Here is a 19,197-nt window from a genome sequence, read left to right as displayed (position 1 = left end):
CGAAGAAGCCTTGGCGAGTTGCTGCAGTGCATCTTATAGATGGTACACACTGCAGCCACGGTACGCCGGTGGTGGATGGGGTGCCAATCAGTTATTTAAACCCAGCAGTTTAGTTGGCATAAAATTTACAAGCATGTGAAACAATTAACAATCTAAATTCATCAACGCCTAAGATTCTATTTTATATTCACCGTTTGCGCCAGTGATACCTGCTCAATTCAGCACTGGAGCATAAATCTGCAGTTCTATGGTCATTAATGTGTGTATGTTAAGTTAAAATATAAAGATTTGAATTAAGCAGCAATACAACTTCCAGTGCGCAACAGCACCAGAGTCACCATTTCCACAAACAGCACTGGGACAAATTATCACTCAGTGCCGACAAGCTAGAGGAGCAGTTCTCCAGTACTCTTTTAAAATATTGATATTGTTTACAGGAATAAAAATTGATTAAACTGCTTGATGGATCATACGGCATGTTTCCAGTATTTTTCGCTGTCATCTTGGATAAAATAGTTTTAGAAGTGCCACGGGGAGATTTCTGTAATGATCTTCCTGTACAGAAGCTCGTACCAAGAACTGGGTGATAGGAAAAGGAGACAAAGAGTTATAAAGGAAAAGGAAGAAAGGGAATAAACCAAACTAACTGCACCAATGGAACCTGTCAGCATATTCAGAATGCCTTGGCGAATTGGTCCAAAATGTCTGATGGCCTGAATTTAGCACTTGAGCTGGGTGTTGTGTGCCACTGAAACAATCTAATTTTGGAATTCTGGTGATGTCAAACTGCAAAAAGGAAAGCTTGGCGGCTGGACCGGATCGTCGTTTCATACACTTGTGTATCATTTCAAATTCAGCTTTAGGCACTTGTGTCAGTGTGCTTCATGCCCTTGATGTGGGAATGATGTTACAAAAGGTATTAACTCGCTCAGTATCTAATATTGTGCTAAAATTAGGCCAATAGCAATCTTAGTTTGCTAGTTTGTAGCTGCAGTTTCAGAACGGCTGAGGAATGATATGCTGGTAGACGAATTAGTACAGTGATAAACATCATACTTGGATCGATTTCGAAAATTATTTCATTTTCAGTTCTTTTTGATTTCTGTAAATTTTGTTGCAAACATTATTTTAATTTATTGATGGGCCCACTTCTAAATTGGCCCAAGCACATAGATCACACCTTTTACTGAATTGATGAATCTGACTTGCAAGCAGCAATCCAAAAAGTGGATACTGCAGATTTCATTCAGAGAACTGCAGATGTTCGTGCTGTAAAATCCAGACAATGGCTTCGGAGTGCACTCCCTATTAGGCTAGACAAATTTAATATTTTATGTGTTCCAGTCACCCCCCCTCAGTGTTTTCGTAAGAACCTTGTGATAACCGTGGTGTGCCTGTTGGTACATCCAAGACTCAGAGCTTTGCCATTTTTCCTTCATTGACACAGTCATTTTACCTCACGTTACACATACAAAAATCAAACTATTCTTTATTGTGGACTGCTTAATTGCAATTTAGTTACCTTGGCAGGTATCTTGCAAAAGTGTTGCGGGGAGGGAGGATATAGTTATACCTGCATTTCCATAAAAACAATCTTTAAAATTGAGAAAATAAAACTCTCTTCGATTTTAAAACATTCCTATTTTGCTTCTTATACGTTTGCTGTTTTTCCTTTCCCCTCCTCAATTATTCGCCTTCTCTCCTGAAAGTGTTGACTCACAGTGGGAGTACAGGTCCTTGAGGCCCAGAAACCCTCCTGTACCACACCCAAAGTGACCACTTTCCATGTGTACTTTTTGATGGTGTCAGCGGATTATTCAACTGTGGTGCCATCACAGCCCCAGCTTAGTTTGATCCTCTCCTTGCCTGAAGTGCACGCATGCACATTTTCCCGGGGGGGGGGGGGTACACTGGAGGGTCATCAGGAACAGGAGCCCTAGCCGAGTATTGCTCTCTCTAACTCAAGGGGACGAAGGCCAACTGTAGTGCCCGACTGTTACCTGGCTGATTCATTCATTTGCAATTGATAACACAAGCTCTTTAATGTAAAATTACAGGACAGGATATGAATAGGGAGTTGTGCCCTGCAAAAGCTTGGCGGCTCAACCGTACGATTCTTCACCCGTGAGTTTTACAATCGCACCTAGTCCATTGTAGAGAACCTTTTTCCAACAGGAAAGAAAATAAATAATTGGAGCGCTAGGCAACCCACAACGCTGTCATGAGCAGCTAGCTCAAAAGCAGCATTGTCAGAAGCTGGATCATCCCCTTATTCCCTTGATTGGAGAATGGTGCAAAGAAAATGCAACACAATCAGACTGATTTCCTGGTGTCTTTTTAAACAAAGATTCAAATCTCAGGTTCTCCACATACAAGATGCAAAAACTGTAGAACAGTTCCAATTTAAAAATAGCTGCAAATGGAGGAACATGCAGCACATTGGTTAAAATACTTTCTGGTGCTGGAGGTTTGTGAGATGCTTATATTATTTATTATAAAAGGCACAGAAGTTCATCATTTAATTTGTTTGTATGAAAGTGTTTTACAAAAACATTTTAACATCTGCAGTATCAAATGAAAGTTAAACCAAGAATTAATGTTTCTAGATGATTATTTGCAAGATTACGCTTCAGAGATTTTTGGTTTTGATGCAGCGTATGTTACAAATATTTGTACATCACGAATCTGCCACTTTAGCTTTTGATTTGAAGGGGTTTTCATTGTTTTGACCACTTATCAATAAGTAAGATAAAGTAATTGAAAGACAAAAACAGAGTTCATGATTATCTACTGATGCCTTGCTACCTTTGGTAATGTTTAGTTGTCCTAAGATACTGCTTTTTTTTTTTTTTTTTTGCACAGTGCATCTGTTTTCTGTTAAATCCAAATACAGCTACTGGGAAGATAATGTACTGTAGACTTTTTAATTTAGCTATTAACCACACACAGGCAGTTCATTCCATTTAATTTGATACTTACAGGGTGCGATGCTCTGCCTCATTTCATTCCAAATGTACTTTTTTACTGTTTTATTTTAATTCATTGCTTTGTGTGAAGAGACACATTTACAAAACTAACCTGGCTACCTGTAACCTTAACAGTCAATTTACCAGCTCGCTCCCTCATTCTTACTACCTTCTATAATGGGTTCCCTTCAGATTTCTTGCTTTCATTTCAAAAATCCTTCTGTGCACTCAACTTACCGTGGATACTCGATAGTGGTAAGAAAGCCTGTCTTATCATTACCAGCAGCAAGGAAAATCAATAGAGCTGATCAGAGAGACTCCATACTGCTGCAGGGATAATGAGCATTCAGTGCCACAGGAGGAAGGACAGAGGGGAAGCGGGAAGCAAGACAAAGAACAAGAATAAATCTGGGAAAAACGAACGAAGGAAGCAAAAATGGACAAAGATAGGAGGAAGGATAGAAAATAGAAAAGCAAAATAAAAAAAGGCAAAAGGGGAAGAAAGAGAAATGAAAGGAGATAAAGGGCAGGCAAAAAGGAACGCTTTTTATATAATTTCTATTTACTGCTCTATTACAGGCATGCAAAAATAAAGTTAGTCTTGTTAAATTATTTTAAAACTCCCTCTTCACGGTTAACATTTGTACATTGAATTGTGACATTTGGAGCGTGTTGCTCCTTCTGGCCCCATCTGCCTAACATTCTTTCCGATAAATAATGAATGCAGAACATAGCCCCAAAGTATGCACGTACAGCTTCTGGTATGAACACTTTAACTACCAAAATTAAAGGCAGCGACAGGATATTCAGGGCAGAAAGTGTTTACAAAATAGTTTAAGATGAGTATCCCATTTAAGTTCGGGAGTTTTCAATATGTCAATGACCAAGTCTTATTTGTGTACACCGTGTTGCACAAAATACACAGATCGGGAGACATCAGACAGATAATCGTTAAATATTTCAAAGTGTATTTCTTATAGATTATACAGTGTCAGCTGTGGCTCAGTTGATAGCTGTCTCGCCTCTAAGTCAGAAGGTTGTGCGTTCACAGTCCCACTCCAGGGACTTGGAGCACATAAAGCTAGGCTGACACTCCAGTGCAGTGCTGAGGGAGTGCTGCACTGTCGGAGGTGCCGTCTTTCGGATAAGACGTTAAACCGAGGCCCCGTTTGCTCTCTCAGGTGGACGTAAAAGATCCTATGGCACTATTTCGAACAAGAGTAGGGGAGTTATCCCCGGTGTCCTGGCTAATATTTATCCCTCAACCAACATAACAAAAACAGATTATCTGGTCATTATCACAATGCTGTTTGTGGGACCTTGCTGTGCGCAAATTGGCTGCCGCGTTTCCCACATTACAGCAGCGACTCTACTTCAAAAGTACTTCATTGACTGTAAAGCGCTTTGAGACGTCCGGTGGTCGTGAAAGACGCTATATAAATGCAAGTCTTTCTTTTAGATTACAAGTCTCTTGATCTATCCGAGCGGGTTCTGGATTACCTGCACTAGCCCCAACCCCCAAGGCTATAGGGAGGATCGCCACTTACATTGCTCCAGTGCTGTCTGGAGCAGTGCTCTTGGGAATGAGGGTTGCCTGCATCATTGGGGATCAAGGTGGCGTAGGTGATCCAGGGCCTCCCAAGAAACTGGTGAGGTAGTTTTTCCTGCAGTTTTGTTGAAATTTATACTTAGTTGTCTGGATCATATGAGGCAAAAGAAAAATTTGAAGCATTTACACTACACTTTGCACACATCATTTCACCACCTTGGTTACCATGGCATCCAAATTTAGCAACAAAGGCTTCATCAAATTCATGAGAGAGACACACAGATGTGAGGAGACCCATAGTGGCACTAACCGCAACAGTCTATTGGGACATCTGCACATTACTGAAAATACCTTTGGACTGGTCATTCCCCCTGTTTACTTTGGTGCAGCATGGAACTGTCAAAAGCAGCTCTTTTATATCCTAGTCATTTCTGACAAGTAAATTAAAAACAGAGTTTCTACATGACAAACTAAAAGCTTTTAATTAATTCTACTGGTAACAAGCTTGCAGAATGGATGTATAAATGACAAATTAATTTCAATATAGATAAAGTGTGAGGTGGTGCATTTTGGTAGGAGGAATAAGGAGGCCGCCTACTCCTTGGAAAATAAGAGTCTAAATGGGGTAGAGGTGCAAAGAGGTCTAGGATCTGGTACAGATTCACAAATCATTAAAAGTAGCAACACAGATTAACAAAACCATAAAAAGTAAATAAAGCACTGGGGTTCATTTCTAGAGGAATAGAATTGAAAAGCAGAGAAATTATGTTAAACTTGTATAGAACTTTGGTTAGACCACACTTAAGAGTACTGTGCACAGTTCTGGTCTCCATATTACAAAAAGGATATAGAGGGACTGGAGAAAGTGCAAAAAGAGATTTACAAGGATGATCCCAGAACTGGGAGGGTACAACCAACAGGCTGGGGTTCTTTTCTTTAGAAAAAGACTGAGAGATGACCATGATACAGGTCTTTAAAATTATGAAGAGGCTTGATAACGGTGCGGAAACTTCTGGCGGGAGGGAGCGGTGCCACCGACTGTGTGCAGCAGGCAATGGCAGAACTAGAGGACGACAAAGAGACAGGCTGCTTTGTGGTGGGCCGTGGAGGTTTCCCCAACAAAGCTGGAGTTGTCCAGGGTGATGCTGCAATCGTGGAAGGGCTACCTGGCCGTTTTGGGGCTGTAGCAGCTCTGCCTGGCGTGGGTGCCCCACTGACAGTGGCTCGTATGATGATGGATAAGAATGCACACAACATGCTAGGTGGAGAAGAAGCAGTAGCCTTCGCCAAAGAACAGGGATTCAGTACAGGTAGACTATCCTTTATCCGAAAACCTTGGGACCAGCTGTGTTTCGGTTTTCGGAATTTTTCGGATTTCAGAAGGTTTTCATCTCCGTATCTGACAACAAACACTGTTGCTTAGCAACAGCTTGTAAACACTCGGGCCCTGCCTTGGAAGCGTCTCTGAAGCTGTTGCTAAGCTACAGAGACTCTTCCCACAGCCTGTTTAAAAAAAATGCTAGGGGAAGAAAAAAAACCTAACAAAACGGCTGCTGATTTCTGCCGTTAGATCGAGGTTTCCGGCTCCCCCTGCTCCGTATCTGAATTCCTTGACTTAGCGGGGGTCTGGGGCTCGACTGCCGCCGCCAGTTGTGGGAAAGCCGGATATCGGCTGACTCCTACACTAAGCTGGCCCGCAAATCAGGTTGGGGGGGGGGGGTGGGGAGAGAAAAGACTATCGGACGGGCCGCTGTATTGTTGGGTTCACTCTCCCGGTACCTCCTTCACATTGCCTGGCTCGGCCTGCAATCTCCTACCCAGGAGGGAACTCTGTAACCCTCTGCCCTGCTCACAGGGAAAGGCAGAGCTCCTGGACCACTCCTGTCATGTTTGGTGCCACTCGGGTCATGTCGTGCGCACGACTTACGCTCCACGAAAAAACTTTCGGTTTTTAGAGGTTTTCGGAAGTGCGGATAAAGGATAGTCTACCTGTATTGAAGACAACAGTGACATGATGACTGAGGAAAGCTTGGCTGCCTGTGAGGAATTTTTAGAAAATCGCAAGAATACTTCCAAAAATCATGACACTTTAGGTCTGATTGCCTTGGATCGTCTGGGAAATATAACTGTAGGTGTATCTACATCAGGGGCTCCATTCAAAGACCCTGGGCGTGTTGGTGACTCGCTTCTGCCTGGATGTGGGCTGTATGCAGACAATCGGAGGAGGCCGCGGCGACCGGAGCATTCACATCCCGACGATGTGTTCGGCGAGTCGGGCGGAGGCAGCGCAACGAGCAGCAGCAGCAGCCACGACGACCCGCTGCAGCACGTCGGCCGGCAGCTCCATGGCGGGAAGCTCGCAGGCCGACTGGGAGGGGGGGGGGAAGAGCCGGGCATGGCGGCCAGAGGTCGGATCGTGAGCGGGAGAAGCAGGCCACCACTTGGAGCCGGCAACAGTGAGGAGGAGGCCGCGGTGACGAGGAGGACGGAGCGGCTGAGGGACATCGTGCTCCCACTGCCACGGGAAGCCATTGAACTGACTTTCTGAACACGGCGCTGTAAGAATAGCTGACGCGTCCCCACGGGGAGTAAGCATTCCATTGTAATTGTACTTGTACTGGTTACATATGGCAAATAAAAATTGAATTGAATTGGATAAGGTAGACAGAGAGAAGATGTTTCCACTTGTGGGGAGTACAAAACTAGGGGTCATAAATATAAGATAGTTACAAATAAATCCAATAAGGAATCCAGGAGAAACTTAAGAGCAGTGAGAATGTGGAACTCGCTACCACAGGGAGTAGTTGAGGTGAATAGCATAGATACATTTAAGGGGAAGCTAGATAAGTACATGAGGGAGAAAGGAATATGTTGAGGAGGTGAGATGAAATAAGGTGGTTGGAGGCTCATATGGAACATAAACACCAGCATAGAATTGTTGGGCCGAATGGCCTGTTCTTGTGGTGTAAATTCTATCTAATTCTATGTACTTGCCATGAATAGCTCCAGAAGCTGACATGAGATTAGTAACACCTTGATAGGCTAAGTTCTCTTATGAAGGTCCTCAGGACGTTACGACAGCTGCCAAATAAATTCTGCCTATGCAGTCCAACTTATTCAGTTACCTCCAAAACAACTGCTACCTGCAGTTCACAGCAATAATCTGCAAAGTCCAGCGCAAACCCACTCTTCCTCACCCCCAAGATTACAATTTTCACGAACCAGGAAACACCCACAGACATATTTCCATCGCATACACCATGATAGCACACAGCAGGAAGCTTAAAAGATGCCTGGGAAGAAAGAATAAACTATCAAATGACAGAAGAGAAATGGGAAGAGGTATGGAGGCAAATGTTCATGACCTCTACATGCATCAGAATGCAGGAAGGCCAACTCAGTATCATTCACTGAATATAATGCACCTCTTCTCTGAAGAGGTATTTCAGGAGCTACATTTCATCAATGATCACAATTAAGGTGTTAAAAAAACAAATTCATAATGTGCACAATACCAAGTTGTGCAGAGGCAGAAGGTTCACAGAAAGGAATTAAATAATACTTGTCATTTATAGTCTCTGATGAAACTGAAATGTCTCTTCACACAATGAATTTCTTTTGACGTGCAGTGACCGTTGTTATGTAGGCAAATATATCAGCCATTCTGTGTCAGCAATAAGATCAACGTCAAGTTAATCTGTTTTAGGTGCTTGAAGCAGCATTGTTGGCCAGAATGACGGAGAACTCCGTGCTCGTCTTGGAAAAATGGCATGGGATCATTGATGTCCACCTCGATCACTGGAACAGTTTAATGTTTTATTCAAAGATGGCACCTCCAACAATGCAGCATTCCCTCAGCATCGCACTGAAAGTCAACCTAGACTGCCATCACAAACTTGGGTATGGGGCTCAAACCCTCAACCTTCTGATACAATCGAAGAGTGCCACCAATTGAGACAAGTTGACATTTGAAAGAGATGTGCAAAGACTTTACAATTGGGCAGAAAAATAAATGGAATTTAATATTAAGAAATTTAAGGCAATAAACAAAGCTCGTAAAATCGTAATTCAACTGCAAAGTTAAGGGTATTGAGCTCATCTTGTCTATAGACCCACTTCCTCCCCTGCCCCTCTTGACCCCATGTCCATTAAACTGCTGGCACCCAACTTCCCTTCTTGGCCCCCATGTCAGCGGACACTGTAAATGGTTTCCTCTCCTCAAATACTGCCCCCTGCCCTGTCAAACAGCTGTCATCACCCCCTTGTCAAAAAATCCTCCCTCAACTCCTCTGCCTGCTTTTTGTGGACAGAACATACCGAGGCAGTTTCCACATCGTCAGGTAGATGCCAGCGTTGCAGTGGTACAGGAACAGCTTGGCTAGGTGTGCAGCTAGTTCTGGAGCAGAGGTCTTTAGTACGACTGGCAGAATGTTGTCAGGGCCTGTAGCCTTTGCTGTGCCTAGTGCACTCAGCTGTTTCTTGATATCATGTGGAGTGAATCGATTTGGCTGGAGACTGGCATCTGTGATGGTGGGGGCCTCGGGAGGAGGCCGAGAAGGATCACCGACTCGTCACTTCTGGCTGAAGATGGTTGCAAATGCTTTAGCCTCCCATTAGTTTCTTAATTTCCCACCACCATTCATGACTTGTTTTGGCAGGGGCGCAGAGCTTTGACCTGATTTTTGCCAACTACCATCCCATTCCAAGCTCGCTTTCCTCTCTCAAGTCCTTGAAGGAGTTGTTGTCTCCAAAACCAGTGTCCAACTTCCCACTACTCCATGTGTGAATCTCTCCAATCAGATTTCCGCCCCGACACAGCACTGAAACAGTCCTAAATGACATCCTCTGTGACTGTGGTGCATTATCCCTACTCATTCTCTCTGCAGCCTTTGGCATGGTTGAAGTTACCATCTTCTTCCAACACTTCTCTACTGTCCAGCTCAATGTGACTGCTCTTACTTGGCTCCGCTCTTACTTGGCTCCACTCTTACCGATCCGATTGTAGCCAGAGCATCTCCAACAATGACTTCTCTTCCCATCCCCTTACCATTTCCTCAGGAGTCCTCCAAGGATTTATCCTCAACATCACCCCCCCCTCATCAATATGCTGCCCCTTGGTGACATCGCCCACGCTGATGACACCCAATAATACCTCTCCACAACCTTTCTCGACCCCTCCACTGCCGCTGTGTTGCTGACTGCTTGTCCAACATCCAGTCTTGCATGAGCTGCACTTTCTTCCAGTTAAACATTGGAAAGGCCGAAGCCAGTGTCTTCGGGCCCCGACCACAAACTTTGTACTCTAGCCACTGACTCTCTCTCTTCCCAGTCACTGTCTCAGGTTGAAGTAGACTGTTTGCAATCTCGGTCCTATTCAATTCTGAGCTGAGCTTCAGACCCCATATCCTCTCCATCACAAAGACTATGTACTTCCAGCTATATAACATCGCCCGCTTCCGCCCTTGCTTCAGCCCATTTGCTGCTGAAACTCTCATTCATGACGTGACTATTCCAAGAGTCTCCTACACAGCTCTATAAACGTCAGCTCATCCAAAACTCTGCTGTTGGCGTTCTGTCCCGCACCATATCCCACTCGCCCATTATTCCTGCCCTTGCTGACTCCAAAGCTTCCAATATAAAATTCTCATCCTCGTGTTTAAATCTCTTACGGCCTGCTCCACCCCAACTCTGGAACCTTCTCCAGTCCCATAACTTAATTCAATGGCAGGAAAAATTAAAATGTCACATTAGCTAATAAAGCTACCAAGTGAAACTCTCCAATGTCTCAAAATGACACCACACTGGATGTTCTACAATCAACAGAAGATTTGTTTCAAAATACTGTAGCTTATTGGTGTACCAACACAATCCAACATGGAATGGCAGCCTGAGAGTTTGTGGCTACAGTTTTGGCTGTGGTGAATTTTCAATCTCCACCAGTCAACTGGGGAAGCACTGAACTTTATTTCGATGAGAGATCAGAAGATTTTAAATAAAATACACCAACAGAAGGCAGACTGGGTCGCACAGGAGATTATCACATGATCCTTTCGCTTCGGGGTCCTGGGACAAATAGCAGTCCAGACTGAAGGAATGAGAGACTTTTATTGATGGAAACTATTGGCTGCAAAGGTCCTAAGTGAAATATGTTTTGGTTGTTTCAAACTAATTACTAGTGCCGCAGGTCCCCAGCACAGAATTTGGCACCAAGTGGCAAAAGAATGTGGCACTAACTGCCACTAAATGTGCAATCTTGCCGATAAAGATCATTAGAATGGTCGGAGTGTAATTGGGGATGCCTAATTCCTGGGCCTTCCGCCACACTACTAGCAGACTCATGTCGGGAATGCACTGGAAAGGCCTGCACTTTTTGGGCTCCTATTTGTTTAGAAAATAGAATTAAAAGAGGCAAGTTGAACACAGTTGCCGCACACAATGAATTTCTGGTAACCAGCTGCCACTCGAATGTCATTACTTGGCCACTGGACCTTTCACACTTTATTATTTATAAAGAGATTGGTTACGGCTTTGTTTGTGCAACTCAAGCTCAAACACTGTAGTCACAGCTTTAACACACAAAATCATAAGCAGTGACTTCACTTGCTGGAAGTTACACCTTCAGCATGACAGCTAATTTATTGCATTAGAAACATTTTTTATTTTATTTTCTACTCTTGATACCAGATTTGCTTCAAATTCAGTATGAAGTTTTTAAAATCAAAACAGCATTAATTTTCTGAATATCCATTTATGTAATGAGACATTATAAATGTTAATCAATCGCATTTATGGACACAAAAAAATCTAAGCTACATTTGTAAAATAAAGAAAACTGAGGGAAAATACTTATGATTGTGTTGTGTATTTTGAATGTGTATTAGAATTGTCCCACATGGGATACCGTAGTGGTGATTTGCAATGCACTATGGGAAATGTAGTGCATTGAGTGAAGAAGCACATTGTAAATAAAATGGCCGTTAACTAAACTCTCCACCCCGGAGTCCTTCTTAATTGTTATATAGGTAAGGGTATAAAACCCCTTGAGACACAACAAAACTGGCGATGAGGACGAGGGATTTGCGCATCACTTTGCACTGGAATCGGCGATGTTTAAAGTAAGAAGTTCCTGTCGTTTTTTAATGGCACGCCCGCAGTTTAGTGCTGATGCAATCGCCTCGTAAAGGTGGCGGTTCGTGTGTTACACAAATAAGAAGGGGGAGAGTAACGACACAGTGAAACGAAGTGGAGGAAAAGGACTGTAAAGATAAAAAAAAGAAAACAAAATGGCTATGCTAACCGGAGGGTTTGGACCATTTGATGAAACGGCGCAGCAATGGAGTGCTTATACAGAGTGTTTCGGATTTTTCGTGACTGCAAATGGCATTAAAGATGACGTGAAAGTGGCGACGTTCCACAGTGTGATCGGAGCAAAAACATTTGGCTTGTTACGGAGTTTGATGCACCCGGATAAGCCCGGCGCCAAGACATATGATCAGATTGTGGAAGTTTTGGAAACACATTTCGCACCCAAGCCGCTGCTGATTGCCGAGAGGTTCAGGTTTCACAAACGAAACCAAGGGGAGGGCGAGTCCATAGCCGAATATGTTGCAGTGCTAAAGAAGCTAACTGAGCATTGTGAGTTTGGTGAAACTCTAAATGACACTGTCCGTGATAGGTTTGTGTGTGGATTAAGATGTGAAGCAACACAGAAGCGCTTGCTCACGACTGACAAACTGACGCTTAAATCAGCCATGGAGCTCGCTGTGTCTATGGAGTTAGCAGCTAAAGATGCACAGCTGTTGGGGGCTGCAACAAGAGTGCACAGGGTAGCAGCTACACCGGATAAGCATGCAAGGGGCGCCAGAGAGTGTTACAGATGTGGAAGGTCAGGTCATCAGCCATCTGACTGCTGGTGTAAAGACCTGACCTGTCGGAAATGTGAAAAGAAAGGACACATTGAACGTGTGTGTAAAGGGCAAAGCAAACAATCCTACACAGAGACACACAAAAACAAACAAGGAAACACATCCAACTGGCGTTCTAAAAAGAAAAACCTACACATGGTGAAACAAGAACAGGAAGACAGTGACACAGACTCTGATGGGGAGCTGAATCTCCATGTGTTAACGGTGAATGGAGGCTCATCAGGCTATGGAGTCACTCCACTACTAGAGGGAATACCGGTCAAAATGGAGCTGGATACGGGGGCCGCTGTCTCCTTGATTTCAGAGAAGCTATTCAAAGAAAAACTGAACCACCTATCACTGACGCTGGCCAAGCTCATCTTAAAGACCTACACTGGGGAAACAGTCCCCATGCTAGGTAAGACGGAGGTCAAGGTGGAGCTTATTGGACAAACCGTGATGCTGCCAGTTTACGTGGTCAAGGGTGACTATCCATCCCTGATGGGCAGGCCATGGTTGGAGAAAATTCATCTGGATTGGAAAAAAGTGAATGCGGTGTCAGTCGAAGAGGCGGGGCTAGCGGCAGTGTTGACAAAGCATGCGGCTGTCTTTGACGGAGAATTGGGGAGTATGAAGGGGATTACGGTCAAACTCAAGGTGAAGCCTGACAGCCAGCCACGATTCCTGAAGGCCAGGAACGTTCCCTACGCTCTCAGACCAAAGGTGGAGGCTGACCTGGAGCATCTGGTCAAGATAGGGGTCCTGGTGCCGGTTTCGCACAGTGAGTGGGCCACGCCCGTGGTACCAGTGATGAAGAGTGACGGCGCGGTTCGCTTATGTGGAGATTTCAAAGTAACAGTGAATCCTGTGCTCTCAGCTGAACAGTACCCCCTCCCCATCATTGAAGATCTTTTCGCGGGTCTAGCAGGCGGTCAGAAGTTTAGCAAGATTGATCTATGCCAAGCCTACTTGCAGATGCATGTAGAAGAGGACTCACAGAAGTACCTCACCATCACCACCCACAAGGGCCTCTACAGGTACTGCCGCCTACCCTTTGGTATAACGTCAGCACCAGCATTGTTTCAGCGGGCTATGGACCAGATCTTAAGCGGCATTCCAGGGGTACAATGTTATCTCGATGATATCCTTGTCACAGGGAAGGACGACAACGAGCATCTGCAGAACCTGATGAAGACACTGGGAAGACTTGAAGAATATGGCTTACGCGTTCGCAAGGACAAATGCGAATTTTTCAAGCCATCAGTGGAGTACCTAGGCCATGTCATCGACGCGGACGGCCTACACACAGCACCGTCGAAAGTGAAAGCCATTGCCGACGCTCCTGCACCTACAAATGTCGGCCAGCTGCGGTCATTCTTAGGTCTCCTGAACTATTACGGAAAGTTTATTCCACAGCTGGCATCACTGTTGAAGCCATGACATGAGTTGCTGTGTCAGGGCAAGGCCTGGGCGTGGACGAAGGAGTGCGAAGCTGCATTCAAGAAAGCCAAAGCAGCTTTGACTGACCCCAGAGTGTTGACACACTTTGACCCGTCGTTGCAGATTCAGCTGGCCTGTGACACGTCGCCTTATGGCGTCGGCGCGGTCGTGTCCCACATCTTTCCCTCAGGCGAAGAGAAGCCGATTGCATTCGCGTCAAGGTCCCCGAGCAAGGCGGAGGTGAAATACCCGCAGATCGAAAAAGAGGCTTTGGGCATCATCTTTGGAATCAAAAAGTTCCATCACTACTTGTTCGGAAGGAAATTCACCTTGCTGACGGATCATCGTCCTCTGACATCGATCTCTGGTCCACACACAGGAATACCCTCCCTGGCAGCGTGCAGGATGCAGCGCTGGCCGCTGATGTTAAGCGCTCACAATTACAACATCAAATACCAGAGGTCAGCAGCACATGGCAATGCGGACGGATTGTCAAGACTTCCGCTGCCTGTGCCCTCTGAAGGCTGTGAGCAGAAGATTTTCTACTTTGACATGGTGAGCAATGCCCGTCACGGCCCGGCAGGTCAAGAAAGAGACCAGAGTGGACCCTACGCTATCCAAGGTGCTGGATCGGGTGATGCGAGGAGACAGATCATGGGTGTCAGACGCACCACCTGAGCTCCTACCTTACCTGTCAAGAGGGAAGGAGTTGTCTGTCACGTCAGGATGCCTCCTTTGGGGCATGCGAGTGATCATACCACCAAAGCTGCGGAAACATGTCCTCAACGAGCTGCACTCAGGACATTGTGGTATTGTCCGGATGAAGGAGCTGGCACGAAGCTACTTCTGGTGGCCCAGTCTGGATCATGAAATTGAAGTTGAAGCGAAATCATGCCCATCACGCGAGACAACCAGGGATGTGCCAAGAGCAGCGCCACTGCATCCATGGGAATGGCCGGCGACACCGTGGCAACGGATCCATCTGGACTTCGCAGGACCAGTGGAAGGAGCGATGTTCCTGGTCGCGGTGGACTCCCATTCCAAATGGCCGGAGGTTGCAGTAATGTCCACTACCACTACGGAGAAAACCATCGAGACTCAGAGAGATGTTCGGGCGATTTGGTCTGCCGGAGCAGATCGTAACCGATAATGGAACACAGTTCACATCCCAGGAGATAGAGGAGTTCCTCAAGAGCAATGGAATCCAGCACACGTTTTCCGCGCCTTATCATCCATCCACGAATGGATTGGCGGAGAGATTTGTCAGAACGCTGAAACGCGTGTTGAAAGCGGCAAGAAGTGATGCTCCTCTAAAGCAGCGCCTGAATGCTTTCTTGATGAAATACCGAAACACGCCTCATGCTACGACTGGAGCATCTCCTGCTTCCCTACTCATGGGAAGGCAGCTACGGACACGCCTTGACCTGCTGAGGCCAACGTCCACAGAAGCAGTGCTGCACGCCAATCAGCAGGATCAAGTCAGCAGACGAGCTCAGAGGTCCAAAGAACGACACTTTGTGGTGGGGGGCAAAGTCCTCGCGCGTAACTACACCACCCCGGAGCGGTGGGTCCCGGCTACGGTCATTCAAAAGACGGGCCCCGTTTCATACCGAGTCGGCACCGGAGACGACCGAACATGGAGACGGCATGTAGACCAGTTACTACCAAGACAGTCGCCACAGGTAACCCAAGAAACAGAGGATCAAGGACCTGCTGGGGGCTCCAGCAGGGACTGGTCGTCCGACCCTGAGACGGTGGCACCATCCACTCTTGTGCCATCGAGGGAGGAAGCCACGCCCGCAGGGTCACGGGAGAGCCAGCCAGAGCCTGCTCCTGAGACTAGGCGTTACCCCCAAAGAGAAAGGCAGCCTCCAGAGCGCCTTAGTTACAGTTAGTGCTAACCTGTGTGCATGGGGCAGAATAATCCCCAGGGTTGGCGGAATGTAGAGGCAGTCTACCCTCTCTTCCAAAGTTATAGTCATTTTCAGTTATTCTGTTTTGTGGACATTCTATTTTAAGGGGGAGGAAATGTTGTGTATTTTGAATGTGTTTTAGAATTGTCCCACATGGGATACCATAGTGGTGATTTGCAATGCACTATGGGAAATGTAGTGCATTGAGTGAAGAAGCACATTGGCCTAGAAATTCAGTGGGCCTTGCGCCCACTTAGCGCCTAAAGAGGTCTTCTGCGCCGGCGGGGTTGATAGCACGGAAATTGAGTGCAGCGTTAATGGCGGCGGTAGCCGGTAGCGCTGCGCCGATGACGTCATCGGTGTGCGCAACGCCCCGGTTCCGCCCCGATGCCGGCCCGACGCCCATATTCAGTTGCGGCCGCCTCTTCCGCAGCGGCCGCAAACAACGTTCGTGAAACACGGCCTTCATGCAGCGTTAGTGGGGCGCATAAAGGTGGAGGTGCGGCCGGCCGCTTTTTCGGCGGCCGCCTGCCCGCACCTCCCTCCCCGGCCTCCTACACCACCCCCCCCGCGGCATTGGTGGCTGATTCCCGCGAGCCCAGCACTTCTCCGTGGTGCTGGGCTCATTGCCGGCAGAATCCAGCGACGATCTCACGGCTGCAGGCAGCTCCTCAAGAGAAGGAGGAGGCCTGCAGTACCCCAGCCTGCCGCACCGCATCGGGTGGCGCAGCGGCAGCTGGAGCGCTGAAATTCACTTTCAGCGCCCCAAGCGGAGGCGGGCACACCCTGGAACAGCGCCCGGTTCCGACTTGGGGCGCTAAAAGTGAATTTCTGGCGGGCGCAACGGGCTCCGCGCAAACTTTTGGGCGCAACTGAGCTGGCGGGGCCATACCTAATTTCTAGGCCTTTGTAAATAAAATGGCCGTTAACTAAACTCTCCACCCCAGAGTCCTTCTTAATTGTTATATAGGTAAGGGTATAAAACCCCTTAAGACACAACAGATTGATATAAACAATTTACAAAATCCCAAAAAAGGAAAACATTGCATAGCATTTCTGCACTTTTGCATTTATTGAATGTCCATGTTTCTGAAATGCAAATGTGCAGAATTTTTTTTGCCATTTTAAAACCTAGCCTATTTTATCCAATGGGTCAATGGTCCAATCAATTCACTACACTTACTTTTATTGTAGCAAGTTGCCAGCACATCTTTATCGGCAGGGCTGGTACTCATGTGCCATATTTCTCCTACTTGATGCAGAAGGACGTTCTTGTTAATAATGTTATTTTCGTCATCAAAATCTATGATGTGAATCTAAAAACATAATAATCCACATTCAAAAATTAGTAATGAAACACTGGCTGACAGGCTTAAAAAAAAAAAAAAATTACCCTCTAGATTAGGGAATGGAGCAATAGTGTCCTTGGAGTGCAGGGCTAGTTTCAAGAACACGGTCAGGAGTCTGAGGAAAAGAAGCACGGTTTCATGGGGTGGTGCATTGAAGCTAGAAGTTATTGTTCCGGTCAAGGATAATTGCATCAATATACATTGAACTAAAGGGCTCTGTGCTGATACTGTCATTTTTATCACACAATTTCATCTCATACCTATATACAATATACATATTGCTTTTTACAAACACTAATGACAACTACAATTTTTTTTAAATAAAGGAACTACCCTTATTTTACCTTTCTTTCCTCTCCAATATTTTCTCCCCCTCTTCTGTAGGCAATGACTCCCTCGCTAGGATACAATTCCACAGACAGTGATCCCCCCACCCCCCCCTCAGATACCTCACCTAAGTGGCAATTATTTATGCATGATCCTTGGCAGTGTGTGCTGGCAGTATATTTAATTCTGTTCTCACGCGACGTCACATACACGCACTTCCAGCTGGGACAGCAATCAGAGGTAGCAACACAGGTCGATCTGCCATTCTCCAACCCTTTGGCACCATGAACATTTGTGGTCCTACCCCATGCCCCAGCTGAGGTCAGTTAACTCGGCACTAAATGGAGATCAAAGCCAGGACCATCCGAGTTTATATGGGTCAGAGACAGTGGGGCAAATTCATAATCATCACCGCATGCGCGGTAATCTGGCACTGCAGATCACATGCTCATTTTGGAACCCACCTGATTTCCATTCCATTGGTTTCATAACTGTGGGGGGTGGCGCGTGAGCCCAGTCAGTTGTGCCTCTGACTGCCCGTGAGCGGTTCGAATCGCTCCCACGCCAGAGATTCTCGACACCGGATTTAGGTACAGGTAGCGATACAGAAAAGACTCGAGTAGACAGGTGGTTTGGATGTAAGCAAAACTCAGGATTTTATTAAACAGGAAAAGTTAATACAGTCTTAAGAGAAGTTACCAGTGTATAAAATTACAGACAAATACAAATAACTATACTTATACAGGGAATGGGGAACACACGGTACATCGAGGGAAAACAACTATCTTAACAATCCCCTTATCCTTATCCCACCCCCTATACCTAACTAGATTAAGCTATGAGGGGCCAGAATTTATGCTCACCAATCAAAAGGGTTTGTTGGGCTCAAAACAGCGGTGGGTTTCGGGTTTCACTCTTGGTGCTCTCTGGAACCTGCCGTCGTCACGTGGTCTCCAGGTGCTGCTAGGGCGTTGTCCAGATTCGAGTACCCCAAAGTTAAAGTCTCTGTTTGGGTACTTTACCTTGCAGGGATGATTCCTCTTCTTCGGCCGACAGTTTGAGTTTGTGTGAAGATAGTCGCAGGTTGGCTGAGGCTGAAGGCCCGATGATTCGAAGCCTACCCTCAGTTGGTCTTCCTCAGTTGGTCTTCCCTCCTCCCCTCGTCGCGTCCCGCCTCGCCTGGCCTGAATTGTCCGTGTCCGCCCGATGCAGTGCCTGGGCGATTTCCAGATGGAGTGGCAAAAGGCACGGGCAGAGGCCAGGGGTAAGCGCGGGAACGGGGAAAGAGCGACAGCCACGAGGGCGAGGGGCAGAAGAGCAGAGCAGAGAAGAGAGCGATTGCTACCCGGGGCCTTCAATTATACTCTTTTCGAAAACCCTTACCTGCGCGCCAAATCAGGTTAGTTCTTTGTCTTAATCTTGGCGGGCTATTTTAAATAATGGTAGCAATCCATACTAACTGTTTCTAGATGGCCGGTAATCGCGTCTACCGGCCCGATAATTGACTTGTTTTGTCATGAATGTTCCTTGATGGGCCTGTCCAGCCTCGATGGCTCTCTTAATCGGTTTCCAATTATATATGTAAACTGCTTGATGGCCTTAACTATAGGCCTAACTGAATTTAGATTTGTCTTCAATTCGGTCTAATACATAATTCAAAGTCCTGTCTGGTTTCAAAATACAAAGTCTCTCTTCACAGAAACTGCAGCTTTGGTTTCGATCCACAAGCTGTCTGCGTTGCAGAGTCCA

At 46.1% G+C, this 19,197-nt stretch overlaps 1 protein-coding gene across 4 annotated transcripts in view; it reads right to left on the bottom strand.

Moving 5' to 3' along the window:
* Positions 1 to 19,197, bottom strand: part of eipr1 (EARP complex and GARP complex interacting protein 1) — a 94,222-nt gene that overhangs the window by 51,929 nt on the left and 23,096 nt on the right. For 2 of the 4 annotated variants that reach the window (XM_085996408.1, XM_085996407.1), the window contains exon 3: positions 16,956 to 17,088. In XM_085996408.1, the coding sequence (XP_085852534.1) occupies positions 16,956 to 17,088 (133 nt within the window). Of the gene's footprint in view, positions 1 to 16,955; positions 17,089 to 17,912; positions 18,043 to 19,197 lie in introns of those variants that run through there. The other 2 variants (XM_085996409.1, XM_085996410.1) reach the window with 2 other exon arrangements.

The sequence above is a fragment of the Somniosus microcephalus genome, chromosome 9, assembly GCF_052327205.1.
Source record: "Somniosus microcephalus isolate GS21.2 chromosome 9, FLI_Smic_1.0, whole genome shotgun sequence".
Taxonomy (NCBI): domain Eukaryota; kingdom Metazoa; phylum Chordata; class Chondrichthyes; order Squaliformes; family Somniosidae; genus Somniosus; species Somniosus microcephalus.
Note: the sequence above shows the minus strand (reverse complement) of the source record. Positions and strands in the feature narration are given on the sequence as shown.